General features: G+C 41.3%; 1 protein-coding gene across 1 annotated transcript in view; it reads left to right on the top strand.

The window, feature by feature from the left end:
• The first annotated feature begins 398 nt into the window (after positions 1-398).
• Positions 399-18,342, top strand: part of CUL5 (cullin 5) — an 89,544-nt gene continuing 71,600 nt past the window's right edge. The window contains exon 1 of the mRNA XM_023644745.2: positions 399-884. Within this exon, the coding sequence (XP_023500513.2) occupies positions 861-884 (24 nt within the window). The 5' untranslated portion in view covers positions 399-860. The remainder of the gene's footprint in view (positions 885-18,342) is intronic.

Genomic DNA, 18,342 nt, shown 5'->3' on the forward strand with positions numbered 1-18,342 from the left:
GGTCTGAAGCGATAAAGCCTGGGGACTTATGGTTTAGGATCTTCTAAGATAATGTGCCTTCAGGAAATCCAAGATGAATATTCATTGCCTGAACAACCTTTTCTAGATGATTTCAGTGCCAGGCACTCTTGAATAGAAGTATTAATAAATACTTCTGTGCATTCATTCAACACATATTCATTGGGCGCCGTCTATGTGCCAGTTCTTACTGCATGAGCTGCCGGGCCTAAGACGAGCTGTCATAAGCATTTCACTCGGGATAAGGTGTCTTCCTCAGCCCCGGCTCGCCAGATTTGGGGCGAGGGAAGAGAGAAAACGTGCGGTCCCGCCAGCAGAGGGCGTGCTCTCGCCCTCTCCGCAGCCTCCCGGCCCACCGAGGCTTCCAGGCTCCCACGCTCGCTCCCGAGCGCGCCCCCGCCCGCCGCGTCACGTGATGCGCCCGGGGAACCCGAGCTGCCCGGCCTAAGTCGAGCTAAATTCGTTGCCGGTGGCCGCCGCGGGTGCAACCACAAAGGCTAATCCGACGGAGTGGGGAGGCTGGTGGAGTCGATGCTTCCTCTTCCCATTCAGGTCGGCTCCTGTTATCTTCTCACCATTCGCCGTTGCCGTCTCCCTGAGCGTTTGTATGAGCTCTTTCGTGTGGGGAAGCTCCGGTGACCATGTAGGGGAAAAGAGAAAGGAAGCTCCAGGTGCCTGGGACAAGGTCAGCGCTGTCAGCACGCCGCCCCGGCGACCAGGACACCCCCGGTGCGGGCCGCTGGGTCCGTCGGCCCTGGTGGCAACTCCGGCCTCCGCTTGTGGTCGGGCCCGGAGCGCCACGAAATCTCGCGTCGTCTCGCGAGAATCTAAGTTGAAGGAACATGGCGACGTCTAATCTGTTAAAGGTAAGACCCTCAGTCCCTCTTGGGTTTTACTCCGTGACCGCTCGGTTCAGCTCTTCGGGAGAGGGTTGGTTCGGGTTCGGGGGTGAAATGTGGGAGAGTTCAGGGGTTGTCTCCCGGAAGGGAAGCCGGGGAGGCTGCCGCCGAGGACAGGAACGCGGGTCTCTGGCCTTGGGGTCGAGAGGCTCCTGTTGCCCCTCCCGCCGGTTGACCCGTGTGAGAAAGGCCCAGGGAGGGCTGGCGGGGAGCACTGCTTCCCGGGCCCAGCTCTGGCCTCGGGCTGGGGATGAATGGTGGCGCTGTGTCCTGACCAGTGGGGCAGTTCGTACTCTTAGGGTCTCAGTTTCTTCTGAAGCGAGAGTCTAAGACGCGTGAGAGGAAAATCGGAGAAAACGCAGCCTAACAGGTTCCAGTGGCTCGACCCCCACCTTCAGTTCCCGTTCTCGTCCTGTCTGCAGAAATTCCGAGGCGGGCAGCGGTGCCCTCGCTGGCCTGCGCGCCACACCTTCCCTCCCGGCCTCCCGTTCTTGAGTTCACGTTTTACCTTTTTTTCCTTGGGAAACTGCTCCTGAACCCCGTTATAGGACACAACCAGATGACTACTGAGGAAGTGCTGCCATCGTTTTAGGGCTTAGGAAAGTTACCTGAACAAAGAAAACGCTTAAAGTTAGTTTCAGAGATTTGGGATAGCGAGGGAGTGCTGGCCCCAGAGGGGCAGATTCTCTACCGTCTGTTAAAAAGTTTGGAGGCGAATGAGGGAGACAGGGCGCTTAGTCTGTTCTGTGTTTGTGTTTATAGTGGGAAGATTTTGCCTTAAAAGTACTGACTGAAATGGGGGTAGCGATTAGCTCAGGGAACGTAAATACAAGGGATGAACTACTCCCCCAAACCCCTTATTGTGCCTTCAGGCAGTGGGGATGAGAACAGAAAATAATAGAATCGCAAATATATTAAAATATACTGGAATCTCATTCATGTCTTCTTCAGACTACTGACATTAACTGCTTGATAGATGGGACTGTCTTATAAAATGTAGACCCAATTTTACTGATTTAAGAGGCAATATATCTTCTTTTAAAAGGGGGAGAGGCCTAGAATCAGACTGAATTTCTACCACTTAGAAGCTGTGTGACTTTGGGCAAATTTCTTAACCTCTCCGTTCCTGGGTTTCCTCATCAATAAAATGGAATTATCAGTAGCACCTATTTCATAGGAGCATTGTGAAGATTGAGTTAACGATGTAAAACGTTTAAAATAGTGACTGGCGCTTAATTAGTACAGGATATAGATAAATTACTGGAATTACTATTCTTGCTGTTTCCCTAAGAAGACAAATTCACAGAAATTGAGTAACCCATCCTGCTTGACTTGACTTTTATAACAGTATAGCAGAGTTCTAATGTGTTAGTTTAGAAAGAAAACTTAACTTCTGTTAAAGACTTTAATTAAAATTAAAGACTCCTGTTAATGCATCTGTGTGTTAACATAAGCAATAGCTTGTTATTAATTGAAATACTTTAATCGATTAATTCAACTAATACATTAATTGAAATGTAATTAGAAATAATTGAGTTCCTGATTGTCTGTGAATTTTTGACTTGTTGGTTACCTAGATATAAAGCAAGTTGTCATGTTCCCCCCGACACACACCACCAGTAATTCTCTCTCAGAAAAGAGCAAGTCACTTTACTCCATTCAAAGCCTTACAGAGGCTTGTTGGAGGAGATAGAAGTCTGAAGCTCCTTCAGTACTAGTGAGTGGTTACCTTGTGGAGGTTATGAGTCTGCATCTACAGCACGCACCTATAGAATGAAAAAACTGCCTGAATGTGTAGACAATGGTACTTAGGTTAAAAAGATCACAAGGATTCAAAAAGTTCTGTAACTTGATCAAACAACTTTTATAAAAAAAAAATGAAGGTGGTAACTCTTTGAAAAAACTGGTAAATGACTCAGTCACTCTGGTGAACATGAAGACAGGTGCCAGAGATACACTGGAAAAATTTCAATAAAATTGTTTTATAAAATGCAGGGGGGGGGGAAATAATTTCTAAATATTGTTTTATGCACTATGTGATTTTAAATATGTATAACTAATGTAACATAATGGACATTATGAGTAGACATTTGATTCTTTTATCTATATCACCAAAAGTTTACATATTCAGGTAGGCCAGAAAACCTTCTTTTCTTTTTTCTCTCCTTACTGGGAGGTGGAGGGGATTGCCTTATATTCATATATTTAGAAATAGCTAATTAAAAAGTGGAAGGTTGTCTTCTTGGAGAAATGTAGTGAGACCCCGCCAGAGTAGATCCATGACATTCTTCGTAGGATCATTTAAATTCAAGGCTAGTGGTACCTTGAATAGAGACAGGGCGATGGGGAATGGCCAGTTAGCCTCACGTCCTTTTTTGGCAGGATTAATAGACTGGTTCTGTAGAAAAATGCCTTAGACATTGTACAATTAGATTTCACAAGAGCATATTTGACAGAATTATCATGTCCTCTGGTCAAAATGGACAAATGTGGGCTAGATGATAATACAGTTAGAATTTGATTCATTGTCAGTCAAACAACTGTATCTGAAGAATGATGAGTAATAAATCATCATCAACTCTGAAGGGAGGGCTTTAGTATCCTTCTGAAAGAATATGCCCTCTTCCTCTTTATCAATAACTTGGATGAAGTTAAATTTATTGATTTTGTGGGTGACAGTGTTCAGAGGGATGGCTAATAAGTTGTGAACACGCAAAACTTTGATATGAAACTTACAAGTCAGAACCCACTGGAGCAAAAACCACCTACTTTTTTTATATTGGAATTTGATCATAATGATTGTATTCTCTATTTAAAGCAGGTAGACTTGGCTGGATTTTGGAAATCTTTTGGATATATGTACAAAGATTTGTGTTTTATGTTTTGACATAGACAGTTATTAGTTGCTTGGGGGTTTTATATCTCCAAAAACTTTCCAATATTACTGTTTTAACTTTGTTGTTTTAACATATAATTCTGCTTGTTCCTTTACTTTTGCAGTTTTCATCTAGGCCCTCAGTGCTCATTTTCTTCATTTCCAATTGAGTATCCTTTTCCAAATAGCAATTGTTTAAATCTTATTTTGCTAAGCCTCACCCCATTTAATTCCTAGCATGTTACTTTATCCATCTATCTGGAGTGCCCTTAGCTTCCTTGGTCAATACCATACATTTTTCTGTTTCCTCTGTATTCTGCTCTTTTCCAAGGTACTGCAACATTGCCTCCTTCCACTTGTTCTTGTTCAGCCTTCATTTTCCCCCCAGGACTTGGCAGCGTGTCCCCTCTTATTTTGTTTCAATCTCCTTTATTTTCACTTCTAGGATAAGAGAGTTCATGTATCTCCTCGTGTAAACTTAACCTGTACTCTGCTTTGGCCTCAAACTTTTGCTCTTTTCCCTTCCCGTTCACTGTCACAGTTCTTAGAAAAACAGCCCTCACTTGCTGCCTTTGTAATTCTTTACCTTTTTGCTTGGCTTGCTGTCATCTGACTCTCCCCCTACCCCCGCTCAATTTTATTGAAGCTGTGAGTCTCAAGAGCACTAGCAACCTCCTGATTGCCAAATGAGATTCTTCTCTGATACATTCATCCTCTCTTCTGATATTGTTGATCACTAACTCTGCTTGCCTTTTGGTTTTTATGACACTGTCTCCTTGGTCTCCTGTCTCTCAGATCATTTGTGTTTTTCATTGACCTCCCTCCTCTCCTCCCCAGTATAATTATTTCTCAGGATTTAATCTTCAGCCCTTTTTTCTATCTTTGTACTTTTTTTCTGGGACAATCTTAACTCCCATGATTTCACTATTTTTATCTCTTAACTCTAATCTGAGCTCTAGACCAAAACACAGTGCTGACCATATCACTTTCCTACTCAGATACCTTTGATGATTCAAATTCTCTGAGATCTTTCCAGCTGGGTCTTTTCCCTAATAACATACACACACACACTCTCACTCTCTCTTACACAAACACACACATCCCTCTACTTGGCTGGTTACTCGTTGGATCACTGGCATGCCAGAGTCTTCAAGACTCTTTATGTTTGCTGTTTCTTCTGTCAGAAATGCACCCTTCCCCTCAATATTTGCCTGTTAAAATCCTGTTATTCATCAAGACCCAGCCCAGATACCTCCTTTCTTCTTAGTGCTCTCATTTGGAATTAATTTTTGCCTACTCTGCTCAACCATAGCACTGCATCAGTCTCTTCTAGCACTTACATTATGCCTTATGTATTAGTTACAGGATCTGTTTACATATCTAACTCCCTTTCTGGATTGTACGCCCTGTTAGTTCAGGGATTTTATTAATCTACTGATGCCTTAACCATGTAGTGCGATGATCCCTCATGGTAGGTGCTCCATAAATGGACGATAATTGATTGAAAAGAGAAGTCTACTGCAGTATCTGTACATTATAGGTGCTCAGTAAATGAGTGTTGATTGGTTAAAAGGAGGAATTTCTGGTTTTATTCTCTTCCAATTAGATCTAGAGCGAGAGAGAGAAAGAGAGGAGGTGATAGAGGTATAAAACCAAACCACAAGAGAATCTAAACTTTAAACTGAAATATGAAGCTACTTTTCTCAGTGGAAACTTTTTTATCCTTTGAGAGGAAAGAAAATGGAAATACTATAGAGTGATTCGAAATGTATGTAGAATTTACTCATTATTAAAGTAATGTAAAAGTAAAGTAAATTAAAGTTAGACACACGTGCAGGCACCATGAAGGATACAAAGATGTGTAAAACAATGTCCATGCTCTTTGGGAACTTACCATACACTAAAGAAGAATAAAAGTACTAATGATTTGCCCTAAGGCAAGAATTTCAGGAATGTTACCACATGCTGTATGGTCCCTCACAGACTGAGGAGATCATTTCACGGGACCATCAAAGTGTTATGGAGAAAGCATTGGAGCTGGATTTTGAAGAATGAGTAGACTTTTTGTAGGTGGTGGTTAGGAGAAAATTTGGTAGGAATGGAGACTAGATTAGTTTGGCTGCGTTGTAAGCAGGACTGCGTGCTTTCTTGCTTTCTCTATGAATGGTGCTCCTTGGAATTGTTGCAGCCTTGCAGCCCAGAGTACTGGAAGTAGCCCGGAGTACAGGAAACAGTAGGAGATAAGAGTACAAAGGAAAGTCAGGGTCAGATTGTCAAAGGTCTTCAATGCTAGACAAGGGAGTTTGAAATAAACTTCCATAGATAATGGAGAATATTTGAAATATATGTGAGCAGAGATGTTGTCAAGCCCTTAATCTATTCTTGGCTCTTACACATAAAATCTGTCACTCATCATTACTTCTATTTTGTGTGTATTCAAAATCTAATTTGTGGGGTGACCGTGAATGGGGGGCATTTGTGCTAATGACACCATGTTCACTGAAATCATAACAGCAGTCATTAAGTCTGTGGAAAATAAATTCATTCATTCAACAAGTATTTAGCATTTTCTAATTCCAACTAGATCATGGTGATCTAGGCAGACAAATTCCTGCCCTTATGTAACTTAGATTTTTGTGGAGGGTAGAGGCAATAAACATATAAGCAAATACATATATACTAAGGTCAGGTTGTGAAAAATGTTATGAGGAAAAACAAACAGGGTAAAGGATAGAGGGTGATAGGTGTTATTTTTAATAGGATGATCAGGGAAGACCCCTAAAGAGATGACATTTGAGGTGAGACCTGAATGAAGTGAGGGAACAAGCCATCTACATATTTAGGAAAAGAGTTCCAGGTAGAGGGAACAGGAACAGCCAGTGCAGAGGCATTGAGTCAGGAAGATGTGTGGCAGGGAGTATGGATGTGATACTAAGATGTGAATGTAGTTAAGATACACAACTGGGTATGTAATTCTTTTTAATGTCTTACTTAAACATAAATGAGAGCCTTAGAATGTAACTTGTCAGTTTAATCGAGTTGATGGAAATTGCCCTTCTGAATGGACATCTAAGAGGCACATTATCCTTAGGGCCTCCTTCCCTCATTCCTGTGTCCTATCCTAGAGACATGGTTATATTTGACACTTACAGCCTAGGGAGAAAACAATTTCAGAGGTATGTATGTTGGCCATGGGTAGGGGTGAAGTGGAAATGGTGGACTAAATCACCTACTATAAAACTATGTGATAAAAGTAAATGTGAGAGTTTTCATGTTCTGTGAAAATAGATAAGTGAGCACTTACCATAATCTGGAGGTGATATATGTTAATTAAAGCTACTTATAGGACATCTATCTGGTGGACAATGAAAGCTGGAGAAGGGGGATGGACAAAGACAGGTATTTCTCATTAGGTATTTTGCTAGGGTCCTGGTGAACCTAGTTGTGTCACAGAAAGTCACCTGGCTCTTGCCTCTGTATAGTATGTAGCATAAATTGGTGCCTGATCGGCTCTGTAAACAAGTTACAGCTCAGGTTAAAATATTAGGGGGCCGGCCCGGGGTTTGCTGGTTCGGATCTCGGGTGCAGACATGGCACTGCTTGGCAGCCATGCTGTGGTAGGCGTCCCACATATAAACTAGAGGAAGATGGGCACGGATGTTAGCTCAGAGCCAGGCTTCCTCAGCAAAAAGAGGAGGACTGGCAGTAGTTAGCTGAGGGCTAATCTTCCTCCAAAAAAAAAAAAAAATTAGTCATAATATGTGGAGTACATACAGGTAATAGCAGGAATATTTGATGTGTATAACTGGGGCTTGTTCATTCCACAAATATGTGAGCATCTACTCTGTTGGATACTATTCTAAGTGTCAGTAATACAGTAGTGAATATGACAGGCAAGGTCCCTGGTCTTTGGAGCTTATATTCTAATGTGTAAATACTGACACCAAAGAAATAAGTAACATGTTGGGTAAGGGCTGTGATGAAAACAATGTAATCAAAAATGTTCAGAAGGTGGGGGCACTATTTTACTTATTTACAATAGAAAATAATTTTTCCCCCCTAAATATTGCTTTCAACTATATTCTGTTGAATTTTCCTTCCCTGCCACTTGATGACATTTCAGTCAGATTCGTAGCTTTCAGGTCTTTTTGAAAACTGCCATTTAGTCTGAATTAAAATTTCAATCTCATAGCCAATCAAAGCAGTTGTCCTACCAGCTCAAGACATTGGCTCTGGGTCTGTAGAGAAGACAGGGGAAAGGGCATTTTGGTTTGGGAAGGCCTCTGCATGATCAGCATTCTGGGCAAACGTCTTGTGCAGTGGTGAGCTTGGCATGTTTGAGGAACTCCTTGAAAAGGGTAGTGTGGCTGGAATATAGTGAGAATTGCCGGTATTCAAATATATACTGTGGTTTTGTGGTTCTTTTGGTTGATGGGGATTGTAAATGTGGTTTTAAAACCACATAACTGGGAGTACTAGTGACTCATAGACAGTCTGGGAACCCACACATTCAAATAGCTGACCTCATAATTTACACAGAAGACCTAAAATATACGAATTGGATTCCTTTTGTAAAGTTATTAAAATGCCATCTATAATTAATAGATTAGGAACTTCAAAGAGGGAATAAATACAAATCTTAAAATGACTGAACTCCTTGTATTGTGTGTCAAAATGTTATGGGCGTGGAAGAATACAGGTGATAAAAAATAATTGCTTTTAATTCTGTGGATGTTATTGTTTCTTGTCTTGCCTTCAACTTGCCCTTTCACTGTAACTTTTCTTGAATTTTTGTCGTCATGAAGATATAGCAAGAAGATGTCCAGCAATAGTAACTACATTATGTTTTCTTTTAAATGCAAAATTTGACATTTAAAATATTGTAGTAACATTATTCTTACAATTTAATGAGGTATGTTTTGTCCCATGTTATATAGGAGTTTCTGGACATTTTCAGGGCAGACTAATAGATCAATATTTGTATTATTTTGTTGCAAAGTAAGTGAGTAATTTAAAAATGATTTTGTATTACTTTTAAAACATTTTGCAAGCCACTTGACTTCTATTTTTGTTTACTTTCATGTGTTTATTTGAGCATTATTATTTTTTTATTAAGGTTATGAAAGTTAACATCCTTGTGAAATTACAGTTGTACATCATTATTAGTGATGTTGTAGGTATACCACTTCACCCCTAGTGCCCTCCCCCCACCCCCCTTTCCCCTGGCAACCACCGATCAGTTCTCTTTGTCCATATGTTAACTACCACCTATGAGTGGAATCATACAGAGTTCGTCTTTCTCTGTCTGGCTTATTTCACTCAACATAATACCCTCAAGGTCTCTCCATGTTGTTGTGAATGGGACGATTTTGTCCTTTTTTATGGCTGAGTAGTATTCCATTGTATATATATACCACATCTTCTTTATCCAATCATCAGTTGCTGGGCTCTTAGGTTGGTTCCATCACTTGGCTATTGTGAATAATGCTGTGATGAACATAGGGGTGCATAGGACTTTTGGAATTGCTGATTTCAGGTTCTTAGGATAGACACCCCGTAGTGGGATGGCTGAGTCATAAGGTATTTCTATTCTTAACTTTTTGAGGAATCTCCATACTGTTTTCCATAGTGGCTGCACCAGTTTGCATTCCCACCAACGGTGTATGAGGGTTCCCTTTTCTCCACAGCCTCTCCAACATTTGTCACTCTTGGTTTTGGATATTTTTGCCATTCTAACAGGCGTAAGGTGATATCTTAGTGTAGTTTTGATTTGCATTTCCCTGATGATTAGTGATGATGAGCATCTTTTCATGTGTCTATTGGCCATCCGTATATCTTCTTTGGAGAAATGTCTGTTCATGTCCCCTGCCCATTTTGTAATTGGGTTGTCTGATTTTTTATTGTTGAGTTGTGTGAGTTCTTTGTATATTATGGAGATTAAGCCTTTGTTGGATAAATAACTTGTGAATATTTTTTCCCAATTAGTGGGCTGTTTTTTTGTTTCAATCCTGTTTTCCCTTGCCTTGAAGAAGCTCTTTAGTCTGATGAAGTCCCATTTGTTTATTCTTTCTATTGTTTCCCTCATGTGAGGGGTTATGGTGTCCGAAAAGATTCTTTTGAAGCTGATGTCAAAGAGTGTACTGCCGATATTCTCTTCCAGAAGACTTATTGTTTTTGGCCTAATCTTTAGGTCTTTGATCCATTTTGAGTTTATTTTAGTAAATGGTGAAAAAGAATGGTCAATTTTCATTCTTTTACATGTGGCTGTCCAGTTTTCCCAGCACCATTTGTTGAAGAGACTTTCTTTCCTCCATTGTAGGCCCTCAGCTCCTTCATCAAAGATTAGCTGTCCATAGATGTGTGGTTTTATTTCTAGGCTTTGAATTCTGTTCCATTGATTTGAGCACCTGTTTTTGTACCAGTACCATGCTGTTTTGATTACTGTAGCTTTGTAGTATGTTTTGAAGTCAGGGATTGTGATGCCTCCAACTGTGTTCTTCTTTCTCAGGATTGCTTTAGCAATTCGGGGTCTTTTGTTGCCCCATATGAATTTTAGGATTCTTTGTTCAATTTCTGTAAAGAATGGCATTGGAATTCTGATTGGGATAGTGTTGAATCTGTAGATTGCTTTAGGTAGTATGGACATTTTAACTATGTTTATTCTTCCAATCCATGTACATGGAATGTCTTTCCATCTCTTTATGTCGTCTTCGATTTCTTTCAAGAAAGTCTTGTAGTTTTCGTTGTATAGATCTTTCACTTCCTTGGTTAAATTTATCCCAAGGTATTGTATTCTTTTTGTTGCGATCGTGAATGGAATTGAGTTCTTGAGATCTTTTTCTGTTAGTTCATTGTTAGCATATAGAAATGCTACTGATTTATGTATGTTGATTTTATACCCTGCAACTTTGCTGTAGCTGTTGATTGTTTCTAATAGTTTTTCTGTGGATTCTTTGGGGTTTTCTATATATAAGATCATGTCGTCTGCAAACAGTGAGAGTTTTACTTCTTCATTGCCTATTTGGATTCCTTTTATTTCTTTTTCCTGCCGAATTGCTCTGGCCAAAACCTCCAGTACTATGTTGAATAAGAGTGGTGAAAGTGGGCACCCTTGTCTTGTTCCTGTTCTGAGAGGGATGGGTTTCAGTTTTTGTCCGTTGCGTATGATGTTGGCTGTGGGTTTGTCATATATGGCCTTTATTATGTTGAGGTACTTTCCTTCTATACCTATTTTATTGAGGGTTTTTATCATAAATGGATGTTGGATCTTGTCGAATGCTTTCTCTGCGTCTATTGAGATGATCATGTGGTTTTTGTTTCTCCTTTTGTGTTAATGTAGTGAATCACGTTGATTGACTTGCGGATGTTGTACCATCCCTGTGTCCCTGGTATAAATCCCACTTGATCATGGCGTATAATCTTTTTGATGTATTGCAGTATTCGGTTGGCCAAAATTTTGTTGAGGATTTTTGCATCTATGTTCATCAGTGATATTGGCCTGTAGTTTTCTTTCTTTGTGTTGTCCTTGTCAGGTTTGGGGATCAGGGTGATGTTGGCTTCACAGAATGTATTAGGGAGTGCTCCGTCTTCCTCTATTTTCTGGAACAGTTTGAGAAGGATAGGTATTAAATATTCTTTGAATGTTTGGTAGAATTCTCCAGAGAAGACGTCTGGTCCTGGACTCTTATTTTTGGGGGGGTTTTTGATTACTGTTTCTATTTCTTTACTTGTGATTGGTCTATTCAGATTCTCTATTTCTTCCTGATTTAGTTTGGGTGGGTTGTATGAGTCTAGAAATTTATCCATTTCTTCTAGGTTGTTCAATTTGTTGGCATTTAGTTTTTCATAGTATTCTCTTATGATCCTTTGTATTTCTTTGGTATCTGTTGTGATTTCTCGTCTCTCGTTTCTAATTTTATTTATTTGAGACTTCTGTCATTTTTTTTTTCAGTGAGTCTGGCTAAGGGTTTGTCGATTTTGTTAATTTTTGCGAAGAACCAACTCTTTGTTTCATTGATCCTTTCTACTGTCTTTTTTGTTTCAATATCATTCATTTCTGCTCTAGTTTTTGTTATTTCCCTCCTTCTACTGACTTTGGGCTTTGTTCTCCTTTTTCTAATTCCGTTAGGTGTCGTTTGAGGTTGTTTATGTAAGATTTTTCTTGCTTATTGAGGTGAGCCTGTGTTGCAAAGAATTTCCCTCTTAGGACTGCCTTTGCTGCATCCCAAATCATTTGGTATGGTGTGTTTTCATTTTCATTTCTCTCCAGATAATACCTGATTTCTTCTTTAATTTCTTCAGTAATCCATTGTTTGTTCAGTAGCATGTTGTTTAGTCTCCACATTTTTGCCCTTTCCCAGCTTTATTCTTGTAGTTGATTTCTAGTTTCATAGCATTATGATCAGAAAAGATGCTCGATACTATTTCAGTCCTCTTGAATTTATTGATGTGTGCTTTGTTTCCCAAGATATGGTCTATCCTTGAGAATGAATGTGTAACCTGCTGTTTTTGGATGAAGTGTTCTATATATATCTATTAAGTCCATCTGGTCTAATTTTTCATTTAATTCTATAATTTCCTTGTTGATTTTCTGTCTGGATGATCTATCCGTTGGTGTTAATGGGGTGTTGAGGTCCCCTACTATTATTGTATTGTTGTTGATGTTTGCTTTTAGTTTTATTAAGAGTTGCTTTACACATTTTGGTGCTCCTGTGTTGGGTGCGTATATATTTATAAGTGTTATGTCATCTTGGTGGAGTGTCCCTTTTATTGTTATATACTGCCCCTCTTTGTTTTTCTTTATCTGTTTTGCTTTGAAGTCTACTTTGTCTGATATAAGTATGGCAACACCTGCATTCTTTTGTTCATTATTAGCTTGGAGTATTGTCATCCATCCCTTCACTTTGAATCTGTGTTTGTCTTTGGAGCTGAGGTGTATTTCCTGGAGGCAGCATATTGTTGGGTCTTGTTCTTTGATCCATCCTGCCACTCTGTGTCTTTTGTTTGGAGAGTTCAATCCATTTACATTTAGAGTGATTATTGAAATGTGGGGGCCTACTGCTGCCATTTTATCACTTGTTTTCTGGTGTTCTTGCATTTCCTTTGTTTCTCGCCCCATGATTTTTGGATTACTAATTCAGGTAGGTAAATTTCTGTATTGGCTTTCTTCTTATTTGTAATTTGTGTCTTTATTCTTATTATTTGTTTAGTGGTTACCAGGTGATTTGTATAAAACATCTCATAGATGAGATAGTCCATTTTCTGATAGCCTCTTATTTCCTTAAATTAAAACGTTCCATCCCTTTTCTCTTCCCCTCCTAGATTGTTATTGTCAGATTTTTTTTTTCCCTCTTCCTTCTTGTGTTGTGTGTTTGTGGTTAAAATGACAGGATTATATTTATTCTTGGCGTTTCCCTTCCTTTTATCTTTAATGTTTTATTGAACTTTTGCTAATCTGTTGTGATGGAGAGCTGCTGCTTTCTGTTATTGTCCTTCTACTTATCTCCTTTGCTCTGGGTTTTGTAACCCCTTTCCTGTTTTTGATTTTTCAGGTATGAGGGTCTTCCTGAGCATTTCTTGAAGGGAGGTCTTGTGACAATGAACTCCCTTAACTTTTGTGTATCTGGGAAAGTTTTGATTTCTCCATCGTATTTGAAGAATATTTTTGCTGGGTAGAGTATTCTTGGCTGCAGGTTTTTGTCTTTCAGAGTTTTGAATATATCATTCCACTCTCTTCTAGCCTGTAAGGTATCTGCTGATAGCCTTATTGGGGTTCCTTTGTAGGTTATTTTCTTCTGCCTGGCTGCCCTTAGTATTTTCTCTTTGTTGTTGACTTTTGCTAGCTTCACTGTTATATGCCTTGGGGTTGGTCTTCTTATATTGATAAAGTTTGGAGATCTGTTGGCTTCTGTCACATGACGTTCCATCTCTCTCCCCAGGTTTGGAAAATTGTCAGCCATTATTTCTTTGAACAGGCTTTCTGCCCCCTTCTCTTTCTCTTCTCCCTCTGGTATACCTATAATCCTTATGTTGCATCTCCTCATTGAGTCGGATAATTCTCGGAGAGTTTCTTCATTTCTTCTTAGTCGTAGTTCTCTCTCCTCCTCTGTCTGCAGCATTTCTATATTCCTCTTCTCCACATTGCTAATTCTGTCCTCCATATTATCGACCCTGCTGTTCAGAGAGTCCAGATTTTTCTTAATCTCTTCCATTGTGTTCTTCATCTCCAGTATTTCTGATTGGTTCTTCTTTATAGTATCAAGCTCTTTTGTGACATAGCTCCTGAACTCGTTGAGTTGTTTATCTGTATTCTCTTTTAACTCGTTGAGTTTTTTAATAATGGCTGTTTTAAATTCATCGTCATTTAGGTTGTAGATTTCATTGTCTTTGGGATTTTTTTCTGGGTACTTGTCATTTTCCTTCTGTTCTTGAGATTTAGTATATTTTTTCATACTGCTTGATGGCGTGGATTTGTGCCTCTGCATAGAGCTAGAGTTTAGTTACTGCTTTCACTTGTTTCTACTGGTGTTGGGGGAGCACCTGTTTAGACTGCCCAGACCAGGGACCCTGTCAGCTGTTGCTGACTGGACCTGGGCCCCTCCTCATAGTCACAGTGGTCCTGTGGGGTCCCTCGTCAGCTGTGGGGGCAATTGCAAGGGGGCTTCAGGCTGCTGGTGCCTACTGTTGCAGACCACCTAGGCGTAATCCCTCCTTGGTGTCTGCAGTGGTGTTGTGGGCTTTCCCAGCGGCAGGGAGCAGGATCACCTATATTCGCAGCTCTGTCACTGTCAAAGCCCACAAAATCTTACTTGTCCACTATAGGTCCCAGCAGAGCTATGGGTATCTTCTGCAGTCTGTGGTTAGCTCACCTACCTGTGCTACTTTTGCCCCAGGTCCTTCCAGCCTTTTGATTGCCAGTCGGGGCCTCTCCACTAGTGCTGTGCAGAGGCTTTCGCTGAGGCTGCTGTGGGACTGTAGAGTTTCCCCCTGGGTCCCGGAGCCAGGCTGCTGGAGCTCCACCCAGCCCCTGACCATGCCCACGGGATCTCTGGGTGCCTCTTGGCCCCTCTGAGACACAGCTGGAGTCCATGAGTCCGGCGGCCGCTGGAGGGCTGCTGCCCTGCCCAGGATCCTCCTCTTTAGCTGCCTTCCGGCATTCTGAATGCTTGGTGGGGCCTCTCTGCTAATGGTGAGTAGAGGCTTTCCCTGCCACTGGTGCACTGATGCGGGACCCTGGAGTCTCCCCCTGGGCCGCAGAGCTGGGCCACTGGAACTCCACCCAGCCCCAGAGCACTCCTATGGGATCTCCGGGAGGCCCTTGTCTCTTCTGGGAGACAGCTGGAGTCTGTGAGTCCTGTGGCAGCTGAGGGGCTGCTGCCCTGCCCAGGATCCTCCTCTTCGGGAGTCTCCCGGTGTTCTGAATGCTGGGCGGAGCCTCTCCGCTAATGGCGAGTAGAGCCTTTCCCTGCCGCTGGTGCAGGACCCTGGAGTTTCCCCCTGGACTTAGGTGTAATCGCAGGGGGCTTAGGTAGGGCTGTAGTCGCCTATTTCCACTGTTGCTCTGCCGGTGCGCACACACTCCTGCCCTTGGTGCATGGAGATGCTATGGGGGATTCCACTGGAAGAAAGCCGCTTGCAGGTATTAGGCTGTCCGGGGGTCGGGGGTCAGAGAGTTTTCACCTATCTCCACCTCCTCCTGGGGGGAAGTCCATCCGCCCTCTGATGTACAGCAGCATGGGTCTCTCAGGCATCCTGAGATGCTACATGGATATTCTTTGTTAACCGATGAATGTCCAATTAGTTGTAGATTCGAAGAGGGAGAGACAAAGAAGACTACTCACTCCGCCATCTTGGTGATGTCCAAATACTCATTTTTAAAAACCATTGATTTCTACAATGTTTATATTTTCCTCTCTCTTCTTGAACGTGTGGAGTATATTTATAATAGCTGATTTAATGTCATTGTCTAATAAAACTATCATCTGTGTCATTTCTGGGTCAGTTTGTGTTGATAGATTTTTCTTTTGATGACAAGTTATATTTTTCTGCTTCTTTGCCAGCTTGGTAATTTTATTTTATTTTATGTTTTGCTGAGGGAGATTCACCCTGAAATAACATCTGTGACAGTCTTCCTCTATTTTTTAGTATGTGGGCCACCAGCACAGTATGGCTGCTAACGGAGTGGTGTAGGTCTACGCCTGGGAACTGAACCTGGGCCACCAAGGAGGAGTGCCCTGAACTTAACCACTAGGCCACTAGGACTGGCTCTGCTTGGTAATTTTTGATTGGATGTCAGACATTGTGAGTTTTATGTTTTGGGGGCTTGATTTTTAAAATTTCCTTTAAATATTTTTGGATTTGGCTGTGACGTGGTTAAGTTACTTGGAATAAATTTAATTCTTTTGAAGCTTGCTTTTAAGTTTTGTTAGAGGGTGGGTCTGAAACAACATTCAGGGTAGGGCTACTTTGGCTCCACTATGGATGTAATACCTTTCTGAGGACTCTCCCCAATGCCTAGCATATAGGAGCGTTTCCACTCTGACTGCTGGGAACATGAACTGTTCCTGGCTCTCTGTGGGCTCTGGTGATTGTTCTGTCTGCTGCCTTCTAATGGTTCTTTCCCCAGTCTCTGATAGTTTTCTCACGCATATGTATAGGTCAATATCCAGTCAAAGGCTCTAGGGGACCCCTCTGCATATCTCCAGAGCTCCCTTTCTGTGCAGCTCCCTTTTTTCTGGTACTCTGCCACAAATTTTAATTGCCTTGGCCTCCCAAAACTCTGAACTCTGTGTCCTAAACTTAATGAAATCACCAGGCTGTTTAGCTTCCCCCTGCTTGTGCCGCGGCCTAGAAACTCTCTCTAGGCAGTATGCTTGGGCATTTGTAGGCCTCAGCTCATTTGTTTTCCTTTTCTCAGGAAACCCTGTCCTGTACTGCCCTTTGGCTTTCTGGTTGTTCAGGCAGGAGGGAAAATCTGGCTCTGTTTTTCCATCATGGTTGGAAGCAGAAGTCTCTGTTTCTCATCATCCTGCTGTCCTTTCTCTCCCCCATACCCAGCATAAATTATGTGTTCAATCATTGTAATCACTCCCTTGAATATACTTTTGACTGCCTTGCTCCTCTCTTGTTTCACTGAGGAAAACCACAACCCTGGTTAAGTCCATCTCTTCACCTCTCACTGCCAGCACCTGTGCAGCTGAATGTTGCAGGGGGAAAAGACACACCATGCTATTTTCACTTTAAATTCATGACTACAATCTATAGTTGAGCCTAGTCATACTACACTTCCATAGTCATTTATTCTTCCACTTTCCTAGATGTCTTTTTCACATCTTTTCTCTCAAAATTCCAGCACCTTCTCCACCATCTTCCAAGCATTTTCCTTATTTCCACATCACTGAGAAATTGAAGGAATCAAAAATGAACTTCTCAGTTCATACGGCCTGGTGGCGTAGTGGTTAAGTTGGGTGCACACTGCTTTGGCAGCACGGGTTCATGGGTTTGGATCCTGGGTGTGGACATATACCATTCATCAAACCATGCTGTGGCAGCTACCCACATATAAAATAAAGATTGGCATAGATGTTGGCTCAGGGCCAATCTTCCTCACCAGAAAAAAAAAAAAAACTTCTCAGAGTAGTACTACATCTGCCCTCTTACCAGCATCTGCATGTACATACTTTGCCTTCTCCTCTTAGCTTATAGTTGGTTCTTCCACCTGTGCACTAGATTCCATTCCCTGTTGCCTATCCAGGGCAATTTAAATTTTCCAGCAGTTTCCCCTTTTTCTCCTACATCATCAATATTATATCCTGGAACATGCCTATCAGTATACAAATATACTGTATTCCATCTTAAAAAAAATTTTTGACTCCCTCTTACCCTATCAGTTACCGTGCCTTTTCTGTGCTCCCTTTTACAGCAAAAATTGTCAAGAGTTGTCTGTACTCTTTCCAGTTTTTTCCGTCTCTTTCTCTATTAATTTCACTCCAATCTGGCTTTTATCCTTACCACCCTACAAAACCTGCTATTGACAAAGTCTCAGTGACTTCTGTAATACTATTTCAGTGGTCGTCTTACATTATCTCTCAGGAGCATTTGCTAAAGTGGGTCACTCCCTCTTTCTTGATAACGCTTTATTCACTTGGTTTCCAGAATACCATGCTCTTGATTTTCTTGCCACCTCTCTGGTTGCTCTTTCTGTTTCCTTTCCTAGTTCTACTCTTTTCCCCACCTCTTTTTTTTTTTTTTTTTTTTTACTGAAGTATAATTGACATACAATGTCCTATTAGTTTCAGGTGTACATCATAGTGATGTGGTATTTATATACATTATGAAATGATCACCACGATAAGTCTAATTACCATCTGTCACCATACAAAGTTATTACAATGTTATTCACTATATTCCCTATGCTGTATATTATATCCTCATGACTTATTAATTTCATAACTGGAAGTTTGTACCCTAAATCTCCTTCACCTGTTTTACCTGCCCCTCCCCCCCAGCCCTTCCCTCCTCTGGTATCCACTAGTTTGTTTTCTGTATCTG

This window comes from Equus caballus, chromosome 7 (assembly GCF_041296265.1).
Source record: "Equus caballus isolate H_3958 breed thoroughbred chromosome 7, TB-T2T, whole genome shotgun sequence".
In the NCBI taxonomy this organism is placed as follows: Eukaryota; Metazoa; Chordata; class Mammalia; order Perissodactyla; family Equidae; genus Equus; species Equus caballus.